Below are 16,302 nucleotides of genomic sequence, written 5' to 3'. Positions count from 1 at the left end.
CTTTAAATCAATTATTTAAAAACACTTGTTTCAATCAGACAACCCTGATTGGCTTTATTACCAAATTTCATAAAATTAACTATCCATAATATTAATTTTCTTATAATTATAAATTATAATTAATTAATTAATTTATATTGAGTTAAGAAGTAAATCAATATAATAGCCAAAATAGGAAATGTTTAAATTTACAATTACTAGTAATTGATCGTTTTGTGTTTTATATAAAATTCTCTAAACTGGAATAATTAAACCCATCTAAACATTAATAAAAGTCGATCAGTCTATTAAATTTAACTTGATTATAAAATAGTCGATGTATAAAAGTGTAAATCTATTAATATTAAAATCAATTTTTCACCAAAACTATCATTTGCGACAACCATTAAGCCGAACCTGAAATTACCAATTTTAATCGTTTGATAGTGAGGTTAAGCTCGTTCTAGAAAACGCGAAGAGAGCACGCGTAGGTGATATCTAGATATTTTTATTTATAAGAAATTTCACACTTATAAGAACGAATTTTTTCAACATATGATTAAATGGAATTTTTTAATTGATTTATTTCTTTTGAAACATTTCATGCCTATTTTCTTTAATGATTTGATAAATAATTTGCATGCAATATAAACTAAAATTTAAATTTAATTACTACTTGTAATTTAATATTGCTCTTAATTGGCATTGCTACGGGAACTACTTGCATTTCATAAATAATGTATGGTATCCGAGGCGATTTATATCGATATCTTTTTCAAAAACAATTTTATCTAAAACATCGATTTATATCAATTAAAATCATATGATATAAATTACTAATATAAATTCGAATTATAATCTTTATTTGATATAAATAAAATTTAAATTTCAATTAAAATAGTGTGATATAAATAACTAATTTAAATTTTTAAAACATTGATATATATGCCTATAACTAGTTTTTTAAATTATAATCATTATTTGATATAAATCCCTAATTTAAATAAATTTAAAATAATTTGGAATAAGTCACTAATTTGAATAAATTTAAAGGGAATATAACCTGCAAAGCAATCTTTATGGAAGACCCCTTCAATTTTTAAAATTTCCCTGTACAGTGGCGCCAAACATTTTTAAAGTCAAAGGCTAGAGTGGCCAAACCTGCAAACGTTGGTGTTCCACACCAAATACCTGAGGTTATATTCCCTTTAAAATCATAATTTTATATAACTTATTTAAATCATTTGACATAAATAGCTAATTTAAATCCGAAATAAAATCATAATTTGATAAAATCACTAATTTAAATCCGAAATAAAATCACTAATTTCATAATATCACTTATTTAAATCGGAAATAAAATCATAATTTGATAAAATAACTAATTTAAATGCAATATTAAATCATCCCCCTATTTAAATTTCCTCACCCAACGCGTTACCCGTTCACGCGTGCACGGCAGTTGTATCTCTCGATTAACGTCTCTAACCCCTGAAGGCAAAACGGGTGTCAATATCCAAAACACTGGGCGCACCTTAGTCAAGAAACCCCCCACCAGAGGGTTAACTTTCGTAAACGGCAGATAAGAAAACTATCAAACGTCGTTGTTTTTTTTATCTACAAAATTTGAGTATATTAGTTTCCTGTACTACTTGATTCATTTTCGGGTTAGGGGGGGGGGGCGGCGCGGGTGATTCACGACCCCGAGAGAGAGAGAGAGTGTACAAGTCTTCGAAAACGAGTTTCGACTCATTAGGAGACGCCTGGGCAACAGGCTCGGGCTCAGCAATCTGTTGCTCTCCAGATCTCGACGCTGACGGTTGCTGCCGAATCCGAATTTTCGTGAATTACCGTTGTGCGCTAGTCGGGTTTATAATTTACCCTCATATGGTCGGATTGAAAAGTTTGGTGAAATTTATCGGTGCGGTGTATTTGGTGAAAAATTCGGTGAATATTGCGTTAGTACCGAGGTTAAATTTCTTGGTTTATAAATGAAAATTGTGTTAGTACTGAGGTGAAATTTCGTGTTAGTATTTGGTTAAATTCGTCGTAGTACAATCGGTGAAATTTCTGTTACTATTGGTGAAATTTCCGAGTACTCAATGGTCATTTTCGTGTTAGTATTTGTCTAAATTCATCTTAGTACCTTCGGTGAAATTCTGTTACTATTGGTGAAATTTCCAAGTTCTCAACGATCATTTTCGTGTTAGTATTTGGTTAAATTCGCCGTAGTACCTTCGGTGAAATTTCTGTTAGTTTTTGGAGAAATTAGGGTCAGTACTTTCGGTGGAAATTAACTACAAATTTTGCTAGACTGTGTGTCAAAACTGAGCTCGTATTTGGGTTCTGCTAAAGTTGTAAGCATTGACCAGCACTTGCAATTACACGTAGTTACGATTACCAACGTGTATTAAGTTTCTTCTGGCGAAAATATAAAACCTAATCTTCCGGTCCCAATCTTATCAATTTCCGTTCAGCGTATTAATTTTCAAGTTGGTCATCGTTATATTCTAAAATTAGTATAAGAATGACAAAATTATTATCACGCAATATTGCCTTATCGGTTTAAAATAGCGCCATTTTCCAGAAAAAGATAAATCCGTAATTTAAATTTTAAATCATTTCAAACCTGATTAATTATCCAAATCGGTTCGAATTAAAATATCGAGAAACGTTTTGGACAAAATGCGGGACATAAGTTTGAAGCCTTTGACAAACATTGAACGGAAACCTCGCAGCGCCCCCATGTGGCGAAATCGCGAACTGTTCGCGAAAGATTTGTTGGGCCGAACCAGCGGAAATCATGTAAGGATCTCACTTTTTTTTATTCTCTTCTCCTCAAAATAAATTATTCTTATAAAAAAGTATTTTAACCTGGCCAACGAAAAGGTATTTGTTCGGACGCTTAGCCTTGGTTTCTCAATTTTAACACATTTCAGAGATTTTTAAGGACGTCAGGTACAGGGCTGTTGTTTTTTCGTCTAACAGTTCTTGACTTCGTTGTATATTTACTACGTGAAATTTTCAAAAGTGCTGTTTACTAGAATTCTTTTAATTTAAGTCATTATTGAGTGCTTATGCCGCAATGTTAATTTACTTATAGAAATTTTTTTTCATATATTTTAAAATATTTAAAATGCGTCTAATTAAAATTTATTTCAATTTTAATTTAACTTTTTTAATCACGGTGAAAAAATCAACGATTAATTAATTTAAATCTAAATATTTTGTAGTTTAGCATAGTTTAAATTATGAAGTAATATCAATTTTAAATTTCCTGCCTTTGACTGTTTTAGGGTCTGTGATGATAATATGGGTGTAAAAGTATTTCAAAATGAATAAGAAATTAGAAAATTTATATTTATTACAATTTATTCTATGGTTATTTGAAGTTTTCAAATTTAGGGCTGTTTAATCTTTTAATTGTACAAATTGATTGTCAAATTAAGTTGTTTCAAAAAGATTTATTTGCTTATCATACAACTTAATTTGCTTCTTAATTGATATAAATTGCCAGTTTCAGTAACATTACCGCCATCTATCGGTTTAAAATATTTTGCACTGAAAATGGTAGCGCGTTCATAAAATTAGTCTCGCACTACCATCCTGGCCAATTGCGATAAAATAAAAGCGCGTGTCAAAACTATTGAAGTTGGCTGTACTTGTGGTATTGGAAAATATCTTTACATTATTAAGAATATTATAAATATTTTACCTAAATAGGAAAATATTTAAACTAAATATTTAAATTCAGTACCTATAGATCAAATAATTAAATAAATCCTAGTTAAAGCTATTTAATAGGTGTTTCTATAAAATACGAGAGGTCACTACTAAATGTTGTTCTACGTCACTAGCTATAGTTATTGAAGATCTAGGGAGCACGCGCTGCAGTCGATCAAGATTTTCGAATTCGAAGTCCACGTGCGAAACGCGCGTGCCGATAAAGTACCGTAAATAGAGCTCGTGACGCGGAGAAAAACATTTCATACTCTTAATTTTATTTTATGAAAACACCTATTGATTTATACTAAATTATAAATTTAACCTTTTAACAAAGGATTTGGTCGCTTACCATACTACTTAATTTACTTAATGAGTAATACAACGAAATATGGAAATTTAATTAAGTTATTGTAATTTTACAATATAACTAATACTTATTTAATTGATTAAATTATTGTAATTTTACAATATAACTAATACTTATTTAATTGATTAAATTATTGTAATTTTACAATATAACTAATACTTATTTAATTGATTAAATTATTGTAATTTAACATAATAGTTTATACTTATTTAATTAAATTATTGTAATTTAACATTATACTTTATACTTATTTAATTAAATTATAGTAAATTAACATACTACTTTATTCTAATTTAACATACTACTTATTTAATAAATTAAATTATAGTAATTTGACATAATATTTAATTATATTAATTTAACATTATATTTAATTATATTAATTTAACATAATGTCAAATTACAATAATTAAATATAATGTCAAATTACAATAATTAAATATAATGTCAAATTACAATAATTAAATATAATGTCAAATTACAATAATTAAATATAATATTTAATTATTGTAATTTGACATTATATTTAATTATTGTAATTTGACATTATATTTAATTATTGTAATTTGACATTATATTTAATTATTGTAATTTAACATTATATTTAATTATTGTAATTTAACATTATATTTAATTATTGTAATTTAACATACTTATTTAATTAAATAAATAAATATTGTAATGTAATTTGGGTAGGGCTAGATCAAATAACATCCAAGTTATGATTTGATAACTTTTGTTCACCCTGTACCTTTCTCTAAACTAGTCTTTGTAGTAAGCCGTTAAAGATGTTATGCGAAGGGATTTCCAGGCATAGTTTGAAACGCTGTAATTAACAGCTTCAACGTTTTAAGATTTGTCGGCGTTGACCTTCGCTGATGGCGGCTGAAGAAGGTTCTTTAAAGGCGTCTCTACAATTGCTCTTAATTAGGACTAATGTTAATTAGAAATAAATTATATGACTATTTCTATCAAGGTCAAAGAGCCGTATCGACTATATAGCAGCCTTACAAAAATAATATTGCACGCGGGGCATAGCGGATTGTCTCGAATCTCCATAATCCACTTCCATTAGTGGCGCCATCTACGGCAGGTTTTGGAAAACATTCAGCAAATAATGTATTTATACTTCATTTTAAAGGGAGTATGAAGTGTAAATGTATTTATTTTCATTTCCACGATGTATTTTTTTGACTTACGGGCTCGTTATTATTCCGTTAGGTACCTCCTGGTTTTGACCTTTGGGTTATTTCTACTTAAAATGTGATGGCGACCACTTGATTATTCCTTTAGTTACCTCGTGGTTTTTGACCTTTGGGTTATTTCTACTTAAAATGTGATGGCGACCACTTCATTATTCCTTTAGTTACCTCGTGGTTTTTGACCTTTGGGTTATTTCTACAAAGCACTTATTGAAACAAATCTTGCTAAACCCAATAGTTCTTAAGAAATGTTTTGAATGACCTTGAAGATGTGGCTCAAGGTCATCCAAATTTTTTGGTTGTAGAGGTTAATAGTGAGTGTAGGGAGCTGTTGGTTCGCGTGGCATGAAGGACTTGCCACCACTCTCCTACGCTTTGTAACCCGGCCACCTGATTAAAGGCATTAAACGTCGCTAGATGACTTGGGCCTAAGGTAGTGCCTTGCGTATGAGCCTAGCTGATTATTATAATTATTATTATCATCAAAAGTCTATAATATTGTTCTATAAGTTGTCACTTTGAGGAATATTTTACTGAGAGCTAGTAACGGAGTGACGTCATCACAAGAAGAATATCTCCCCCTAGCGAGGCGCTGTCAAAGGCTACGTATGACGCGGGAGCAAGCGGACGCAAAACGGCGTCGAAGCCCGGAATGCAGTCTGTCTCGTGAATAGCTCTCAGTAAGACTTTTAAATATGAAGATTAGGAAGTGTCCCACTTATGTAACAAAAGTATACACTTATGTTACTATTATTACATCCTCTTGCACGATAAATCTGTTTAGAAAATCCAATTTCTTAGCATAAAAGGTTTCGCGTTATTAATTCAGTTTAATTATATTTTGGACACCCTGTAAATAGTCAAGTATTAAGTGAAGAGCTCATTAAAACTGAAATTAAAACTGTGGTTTTTAATGTCGTTGCAGATGTCGTCCGACTTCCCGTCCGAATTCAAGAACAGCCCGACCTTGTCCCCCAAATCGCACTCCAGCTCGCCTCCGCCGCTGCACCGGCACACCAACGGCGGAGACCATTCGCCCCCCGCCTCGGCTTCCATCATCGAATCCAACCTCAACAAGAAGTCCTCCCTGCTGCAGAGCAAACTCAACAGCAGTTCTCTGGCCTCCGTCAGCAGCAGTTCCTCGTCGGCCTTCAGCAGCAGCGCTTCCCAAATGGTCAAAAGTTCGGCCGCCGCCAGCAGCTTACTCAGTAAAAAGTCCCAAATGATCCAATCGCTGTCCAGTAGCCAGGAGCTGAAGCAGCAGGAGAATCGCAACTACAGCCGCAGTCTCAGCTTGACCAGTTCGGTCGCCAGCGATCGCGTGAAAATGCTGAGTCATAATCGCGGTTTCAGCGTCGAGGAAGTCCTGGCCGAAGAAGACCAACCTTTGACCAACGGTACTTGTAATTCGCCCACCATCTCGACGCCCATTTCGCCCCGGGAAGGTTCCCCGCAAGAGTTGCGCTTCGAGCAGAAACGGGTCGCTTCTTCGTCGCATTGCAAAGTCCAAACGGACAACTTCACGGCGGAAAAGTCGGCCACTACTAATAAAGAACTGAAACGCGTGCAAGCGGGCGACATGAACTACGAGGAGAAGAGAGCCAACAGCGCCACCAAGGCCCGGTTGGACGGCGAAGGGTTCAGCGCCGAGAAATTGAGTTCCAGCATGGCGGAACAGAAGCGGCTCGTCAACTCCGAAGGGGTCGCGCAACAGAACCGCAAAGCCGCCCACAGCGCCTTGAAATTGGCCACGGACGAGTACACCGCCGAGAAAGTGGCCACGAGCAAACAGGAGGAACGGCAACTGTTTAGCCAAGGTTCCCTGCACCAAGAACGTAACGTTCAGACTAGTTCCAAGATGGCCTTCTCCACCAAAGCCATGTCCTCCATCAGTAGCGTTTCGAAGTCCAGTATCGAGTACAATAACGTGTCTTCTTCCTTAACCAACAACGTGTCGTCCTTGACGAACAGCGACGTTTCTTTGGGTAATTCCAGTCAGAGACTGGCCATCACGCGTGGGTTCGAGGACGATTTGGAATTGCTGTCCACCGGAAACGCCTCGGCCCAGGACGTCCACCGGATCACCCAGAGAATCACGCAACGGATGGAGATGTGCGTGCAGAAGTTGAAGACGGCCACCGATGACGAAGCGGAGGCCATTCTGGGCAGTATCAACGACATTGTCCGCAAGGCTTGGGCGGTGCCCACTGTCGGCTACGATTTAGGCTTCAACGTTTGCAATATTCTGCGAAACAGCGGAGGCTTGGACATCTTAGTGTCGCACTTGAAATCCGGTAACGACAGTCTCGAATTCCACAGCGCCCAAGTACTGGAACAGTGTTTAAGTACGGAAAATCGCTCGTACATCGTCGAAAACGGACTCGAGAAGGTGGTCAGCGTCGCTTGCAACCACAGCACCAAGAGCGCGGTCTCGCATTCGCGGATCGGGACGGGCATCTTGGCGCATCTGTTCAAACACAGCGAGGTCACTTGCAGCGACGTCATTCGCATGGGCGGCTTGAAGGCCATCCTCTACGACTGCCGTTCCAGCGACGTGGAGACGCTACGCCATTGCGCCGCCGCTCTGGCCAACCTGTCTCTCTACGGAGGACCCGAGAACCAGCAGGCCATGATCGTCAACAAAGCGCCCGTCTGGTTGTTCCCGCTCGCCTTCCATCCCGACGACAACATCAAGTATTACGCCTGTTTGGCCATCACCGCTTTGGTGGCCAACAAGGAGATTGAGGCGGCGGTCCTCCGCTCCGGCACCCTGGACCTGGTGGAGCCGTTCGTGTCTAGTCACTGCCCCGAAGAGTTCGCCAGCAGTTCGGTGCAACACGTCCACGGGCAGTCCAAGAATTGGTTGCTGCGGCTAGTGCCCGTCCTGAACAGCAAGAGGGAGGAAGCCCGCAGCTTGGCCGCCTTCCACTTCGCCATGGAGGCCGGCATCAAAAAGAAACAGGCCAACACTTCCGTAAGCTTTTCTTCTCTTTCAACTGCTTTTTCGCTTCTAGGGCTGCTAGTCAGGATTATTGATATTTTTCATAAAATTTAAATGGGTTTGGAAAAAAATCTAATTTATATTTTAATTGAGTTTTTTATAATATCGAATTTTTATTTTACTTAATTTATGGTTTTTATTATAGTTAGTTTTTGTTTATTTTTAGTAAATTAGGTTTTATTTTAAGTTCATTGTTGTTTTTGTATTTTTTAGTTAATTTGTTTGTTTTTATTTATTTTAGTTAATTTGTTTGTTTTTATTTATTTTAGTTAAATTTTGTTTTTATTTATTTTAGTTAATTTTTGTTTTTCTTTAGCAGTAAATTAATTTTCAGGGGCAATCTAAACTAAAATTTAATATCAATTAAATTTAATTAGTTTTAATTTAGTTTGCTCTGAATTGGCATTGCTACAGAAAATTATTAAATTATGACTTAAGTTCGTTTTAAATCAGTTGGATTTATCTGAGACAAAATTAATTTGATATGAACAATTTGAATTTTTTAATCGTGTAATACGGTTAAGTAGGTAGACATTGTTTTAAGAAATATTAGACCAATGTTTGAAATACAAGTAACTCCTGCATCAAGATATGCCTTTATGGCAGTACAAGATTTAACAACGACCATATAAAGCTCAAACCATAGAAAAATTCAGCTCCACAGTTACATTGGAAACCAACTACACATAGCACTAGGGCTGTGCCATTAGTGGTTTTAAGTAATCCAGTCGATTATCGATTTTAAAAAAAAATTCCATTGAGTATTGGAGTCGAGTCGAGTAATCGAGTTCTTGATTAAGGGGAAGCTTTCTCTTATTCGAGTCGAGTAACTAAAAAAAACTTCGAGTAATATTTTTAACGGGTCGGGTTATCGAGTACTTGATTAGGAGCTGGTTTTTTTTTTCAAGTAATTATTAAATTAAATTTAAAAGGAGTATAAAGTAACTTTCAATGATGAAAATTATTCATATAATTTAAATGAGCCACAGTTTCCACAACTTTGTAGGTACCGTTTAATGCCCCTCAAAAAGTTGTAAAAACCACTCTTTGAACTTTGAAGCAAAGAGGATAGAAAAAACAAATACTTGGTGAGTTTCGAGAGCAGCTTATTCGAGTAACCGGGTGCCCGAATATGCAATTTTTTGGTACTCGGTAATCGACGAGTATTCTCCAATTACTTATTCGAGGTTGATTAGAGTACTCGACCTCAAAAAAGGCCCACTACTATTATTTTATTTTGTTTTTTACTTCTGCCATGGGGTTCCACGATGTCACTTGGATGTAGGTTAGGTTAGGTTAGGTTAGTTGCAAAATTGGGCTGTAAACCGCACAATTGGTTTATTTTAGATCGATTGGGACTCAATGTTAAATCGTTTTCGAACGAATGGGATTTCGGTCGAATGGGCCCAAAGCAATGGTATATTCCCATTCGATCGAAATCCCATTCGACCGAATTCAATATGTTTCCGAAATATAGCCCAAAAAGCGGATTCGGTTCATTGGGACTTTTTATTTGGTTTTTTTTTACTTCTGCCTGGGGTTCCACGATGTCACTTGGAGGTAGTTATAGGCTAGGTTAGGTTAGGTGCAAAATTGGGCTATTTTCGATCGATTGGGACTCATTGTTAAATCGTTTTCGAACGAATGGGATTTCGGTCGAATGGGCCCAAAGCATTTGAATCTGTAGGGTATAGGAAATTGTATATTGTCTTTGTTATACGACCATGAAGGCGTATCTTGCTGCAGTATGGCGATTTTGATGACGTAACGATATCCAGTGGCGGATTAACTACCACCCTGAGCCCTAGGCTTGTCTCGGGACACCCTTACCTTTTGGCAAGTTCCGGGCTCAAGGCTAATAGACCTTTCTATAAATTCCTAGCTAATCAGGCCAAACAACTTCACAAAGACAACATAGCGCTACTTCAGTAGAATTTGCAAACCCTAATTTATTCTTTGCTTTTATAAATTCTGCTTATGCTCATTCCTATATGACTGATAATTTTTGAAGCGTCACTCATAAAGTCGATTTTCAAAATATAGCTAAGGTAGCCTACGTGAAGATAGTATATTTCAAAATATAGTAAGTTCACAACTGAACTATTTACCAAATCAATGAGATATAGTCAATTAACTATTTATAATGGATTGTATAAAACTACGACCGTTAAATGAGTAGGATTTGATCTAAAATCCACTATTTATCGAGATAACTAGGTTGGCAGGTTTGCCAGAAAATCCGTTTTTGAGCCTCCCTGGTTCGTTAAAAATAAAAGTAAATAAACCCAAGTAGAATTTTATAGAATGGTCTATTCGGCCTACTGGTTAATGCGCCTGTAGCCAAAAGCACCGCATTTCGTTTGATATTTCTTACGACGATGGCTTAATTTCTTTTGATTACTGGATTAAATGAATGTTGCGTCTGCGGTATACAGATATTTAACGAAATCGGCGCCGTCGAAGCCTTGAAGAAGGTCGCCAGTTCGCCGAACGCCATCGCTTCCAAGTACGCCGCCCAGGCGCTGCAACTCATCGGCGAAGAGGTCCCGCACAAACTCTCCCAGCAAGTTCCCCTCTGGACTGTCGAGGACGTACGGGAATGGGTCAAACAGGTAAGCTCCATCACCTTGCAAACCACCAGCGACCAATGCGATAGCCGGATGAATGTCGTTAACGTTAATTGGGAGTGTAGGAGCTGTAAGCAGTTTACTTCTATGATTAAGTTTGCACCCTTGATCGATTAAATCATGATTAAGATTATTTAATCTTAAATCATGATTTAATCACGATTAAGCTGATTTTATCACGATTAAGCTGATTTTATCACGATTAAAAATAAATATATTCCAAAAATTAGATCGTGATTAAATCGATTTTGTCTAAACATTAGATCGTGATTAAATCGATTTTGTCTAAACATTAGATCGTGATTAAATCGATTTTGTCTAAACATTAGATCGTGATTAAATCGATTTTGTCTAAACATTAGATCGTGATTCAATCGATTTGGTCTAAACATTAGATCGTGATTCAATCGATTTGGTCTAAACATTAGATCGTGATTAAATCGATTTTGTCTAAACATTAGATCGTGATTAAATCGATTTTGTCTAAACATTAGATCGTGATTAAATCGATTTTGTCTAAACATTAGATCGTGATTAAATCGATTTTGTCTAAACATTAGATCGTGATTAAATCGATTTGGTCTAAACGTTAGATCGTGATTAAATCGATTTTGTCTAAACGTTAGATCGTGATTAAATCGATTTTGTCTAAACGTTAGATCGTGATTAAATCGATTTTGTCTAAACGTTAGATCGTGATTAAATCGATTTTGTCTAAACGTTAGATCGTGATTAAATCGATTTTGTCGAAACGTTAGATCGTGATTAAATCGATTTTGTCTAAACATTAGATCGTGATTAAATCGATTTTGTCGAAACATTAGATCGTGATTAAATCGATTTTGTCGAAACATTAGATCGTGATTAAATCGATTTTGTCTAAACATTAGATCGTGATTAAATCGATTTTGTCTAAACATTAGATCGTGATTAAATCGATTTTGTCTAAACATTAGATCGTGATTAAATCGATTTTGTCTAAACATTAGATCGTGATTAAATCGATTTTGTCTAAACATTAGATCGTGATTAAATCGATTTAATTGTGTCCAAAAATTAGATCGTTATTAAATCGTGATTGAATCGAGATTAAAAGATTAATTAGCGATTATATCGGATTAAAAATTTATGGCGATTATATCGGATTAAAAATTTATGGCGATTATATCGGATTAAAAATTTATGGCGATTATATCGGATTAAAAATTTATGGCGATTATATCGGATTAAAAATTTATGGCGATTATATCGGATTAAAAATTTATGGCGATTATATCGGATTAAAAATTTATGGCGATTATATCGGATTAAAAATTTATGGCGATTATATCGGATTAAAAATTTAATGGCGATTATATCGGATTAAAAATTTAATGGCGATTATATCGGATTAAAAATTTAATGGCGATTAACGCGATTTAATACATTTAACCCGGCCAGCTGAATTAAAGGCATTAAAAGTCTATATGACTTGGGACCAAGGATCCTATATGTTATATAGGATCCTTGTTGGGACCAAGGTGGTACCTTGTTATTATTTATGTTTATTGATCCTTTGAAATATATATACCTTTGGGATTATGGGGGGAAACCAGTATTAGGATTCGCGAGTACAATAAACATTAGACACAAAGGAGAAGATCCTTTCGCAGGGGTAATGTCATTGGAGCCAATTTTTAAATGCCCCAATGGTGGCAATTAGAGAGCTGCAGAGGTAAAATTTACTGATACTATTCCTATCCGTTTCCGAAATTTTGTTGTGCATTATAAGATGCTTGTTCAAATTTAAATTAATTCTTCTATTTCCGATATCCAAATGTATCAAATCTACTAATTCAGCGGTATCCGATTTATTTTAATACCTATTAAATTTAAATTACTAAAAAGTGTAATTCTTCATGGTTCACGGAGTTTAATGATAGTTATGAAATGTTTATAAAATTACTTAAAAAAAGATACGAATTATTGCGTAAGTTTAAAAGACCAATTTTATTATATGAATATCTGCGAGTAGAAATTTGTAAACAACGCTAAACCCTTAGTTTTGTCAACGAAAGCTTTCCTATCACTTATATCGCGTAAAAGGTGTTTTAACCGTTCTTTATTCTACGTTTCCATTTCAATTTTTAAAAACAGACGTCTAAACTAACGAGTCGAGATTGAACCGCGTGACGAGATTGTAAAATCTCGAGCTCGCAACACCGTCGTCGATGACGTCAGTCCTTCTAGAAAAATCTAGACAGCCGACGAACAGACGCGACGAGGGGAACGCACTTTATGAAATCGCGCATGCGTGAGAACGATAACTATAATATTGCTTCGTTCTCAATTATTTATTTCGCATCGAAAATGTGTGGCAGCCCTGTTTTCCAGCGACAGGGTTGCCGTATATTTTCGATGTTAAATAAATAAATTAAAACGAAAAATGCATGGCAGCCCTGTTTCACCATTTTCCACACCAGAGCTTCCGAAAACCGCCGCTTGAGGGAAATATGAATAACGTACAATGGCGTCATCTAGTCTAGTATAAATAAAAACAGGAATCCATAGTTTCCATACCTCTACTTGGAATACTTATGGTAAGATCACTCTGACGGCTTTGGCCCCGCCTACGAGAGGAAAAATTCCCTCTGCGCGCGCTCCCCTCTCACGTTGTTGTTTGTTCACATAGTGACGTCAATACAACCGTCAACCACATCGAGACGAAAATCTGCCGCGATAAGCATTCCAAGTAGAGGTATGGATTGCTGATAAAAAGCATTGAAATCCTCTTAATGTTTTTGTGAATGGCTTTTATAGAGTTAGTAGCAACTTTGGAGCTTCAACCATGGCCGCCATTTTGGGGGAGGGTATTTATAAATTTATAGGCAAAAGCGCGATCTGTATTTATTCCATGTATGGTCAAACTGTTTTAATTGGCGTCATCTAGTATAAATAAAAAGCATAAAAATTGAACTCTTAAAGGGGAACGGCCAAGCTTTTCCAAGCATCGCTTTATTTGCATATCATTAGATCAACAAGACGTTCAATATGCTTACACGTACCTTATTTTGTCTTGAAAATAAACAGTTTTTGGCCTAATAAGTTGAAACACCAAATAACGCCATGTATTTGGGTTTGAATTATCGCCGCCATCTTAAGGTGTATCGCCAGCTCCAGCAGCACCTTAGCGAGCGATTTGCGAACTATCCTAACTTTTGAAATCGCGCAATTTAGGCTTAGGTCTCGTATAACTGGAACGCGCCGCGCGTGCAAAACAAATCTTTCGCGTCTTCAGCAGCGCGTGCTTTTACGTTGTTTTTCTGTCTCACCGACTTCTCACCAGGTGTCACGGCGGACGCGCGCTTTTCGATTTCCCGAAATTTCTTTATTTTATTAAAAATTAACCACTTAATATTTTTTGATGCGGTTTTCGCCATAAATTTTAGTTTTTAACGGGCTATAGGGCTATCTAACTGGTTAAAGCTTGACCGTTCCCCTTTAATGTTTAATTCTTCGTATTAAATTCTCTTATAGGTGTTGTACAGTAATAGTAACAAATAAAGTTTCCTTGTGATACCTTCGAACACTCTTGTGCAGTGAGAGTTACGCGTTTTTTAGTGGCTAGAGGGGTCGGAAGAAGTGTTTTTTACGTTTTAGGGAAGCCCTGTATTAATTATTGCAAGGTTGACGTCATTACCGACGTCAAACAGGGTTGCCACAATACCTGGAATTCCTGGAAAAGTCATGTAGTTTGAAAATGGCTCTCAAAGTCAGGGTAAAGTCAGGAACTTCAAAAAATTAGCCTAAACGTCACGGCAAAATGAGGGAGTTCAAATTTGGTTGAAAATAGGAAACTTTTAGGTTAAAAATTGATAGTTAGATTTAAAATTAGTCAGAATATTTCTGGTATTGGCCAGGCAGGTTTCATGCACGACCTGGGAATTTTAAAATGGCACCAAACAGTCAGGGAAAAGTTGGAGAGTTAGAAAATTAGCCCAAAAAATCAGGCAAATAAATTTTAGAATGATGTATTAAAAATAAATATGAAATATTTTGCAAGATTTTACCTCAAAACAATCATTTATACAAAAATGGTCAGGGAACACCTTGAAAAGTCAGGGAAATTAATTCCGGGAATGTTGTACGAACCCTGCCAGGAAAAAATCTCGGGAAATGGCCTGGGGGGGAGGGGAATTTCCGGAAATGGCCCCGGGGATAATAACTCAGGAAAAGTCAGGGAATTTGAATCTGAAAAAAACCTGTGTCAACCATGTCAGAGTGACTGTTTACTAACCAGTGTTATTTCGTGAAACAGATAGGATTCTCCCACTACAGCCAGCAATTCATGAACAGTCGAGTGGACGGAGACTTGTTGCTGCAGCTGACGGAGGAAATGCTGAAGGAGGACATTGGAATTAAAAACGGCATTTTACGGCGAAGGTTAGTTTCGTTTATTGATTTATCGAAAGTAATCTCGTTTTTTGTCGGGACTTGGAACGTGGGAACTGGGATGGCGTGGGCAGCTTCATTCAAGTTTCCGTCGTTCGAACTAGGTCCCCCTTCTAGTCAGAAAGCGGGCTTGTTTTTTTTACTGTTAACAACGCCCGATGATATTGCCCAATAGTCTGTTGAAAATTCCATTCACAAATTTCGTCGAAGGTCTTTCGAAATTTAATAGCGTGTTTCTTACGAACTCTAAAATTCTTGTATGTCTTCTAATCTACTACTAGTTTTTAATTTTTTTTTTGTAACTGAGATTTGAGGGGGGGGGGGGGGTTTGGATGTGTGTTTAAGATTTGTGATATTAGTTTTAGCATAGGTAACGTAATAAACATAAGTATACCACAGGACGAATTAGGTTAATTATAGTCTGTCGTGGAGTGATTGCGAAATTGGAAGTTTCCTCAACACATCTCATCCTACTCTTTCCGTTGGCAAAATAGTTGGTTAGTTCGATGGCGAGAAATACGAGCGTACACGCGTTAAGGTTTGAAATTCGAAAAAAACTCTACATAAACCCTAAATAAACATTCCTTGAAGATGTTATATTGAACTTCTCTCGATTTAATTCCCTTAGTTTTGTTAGCGAGTCGATTTGATTAGCACTTAAGCAAAGGAGCATACTGTTACCGCATGAGGTGGATAAATAAATTCATGATTTTAAATTGTTTCACATAAACGGTTTTGACGAATGTAAACTGTTCATTTCAATGACCTGAATATTTCAAACTACTGGTATTGACAATTTAAGAACTCCGTTCGCTTGGTTTGAAGATGATCAGGGCAATTGCTTCGGAATCACTGGGTAATCTCAGTAATAGTCCACCGACTACGAAATCTTTATACAGAAAATGCTTCTCAGGTCTAGTCATAGAGTATAACTCCTTTTACAGGGTTCGTACACGACCTGGAAAAGTC

General features: G+C 36.1%; 1 protein-coding gene across 1 annotated transcript in view; it reads left to right on the top strand.

Moving 5' to 3' along the window:
* Nucleotides 1-16,302, top strand: part of Sarm (sterile alpha and armadillo motif) — an 85,068-nt gene that overhangs the window by 58,448 nt on the left and 10,318 nt on the right. The window contains exons 3-5 of the mRNA XM_090166030.1: nt 6,200-8,248; nt 10,711-10,887; nt 15,200-15,324. Coding sequence (XP_090022156.1) covers nt 6,200-8,248; nt 10,711-10,887; nt 15,200-15,324 — 2,351 coding nt within the window. The remainder of the gene's footprint in view (nt 1-6,199; nt 8,249-10,710; nt 10,888-15,199; nt 15,325-16,302) is intronic.

Source organism: Leiobunum rupestre, chromosome 2 (genome assembly GCF_980474605.1).
Source record: "Leiobunum rupestre chromosome 2, qqLeiRupe1.1.hap1, whole genome shotgun sequence".
In the NCBI taxonomy this organism is placed as follows: domain Eukaryota; kingdom Metazoa; phylum Arthropoda; class Arachnida; order Opiliones; family Sclerosomatidae; genus Leiobunum; species Leiobunum rupestre.
The sequence above is the reverse complement of the archived record's forward strand: the minus strand, read 5'-3'. Positions and strand labels throughout refer to the sequence as shown.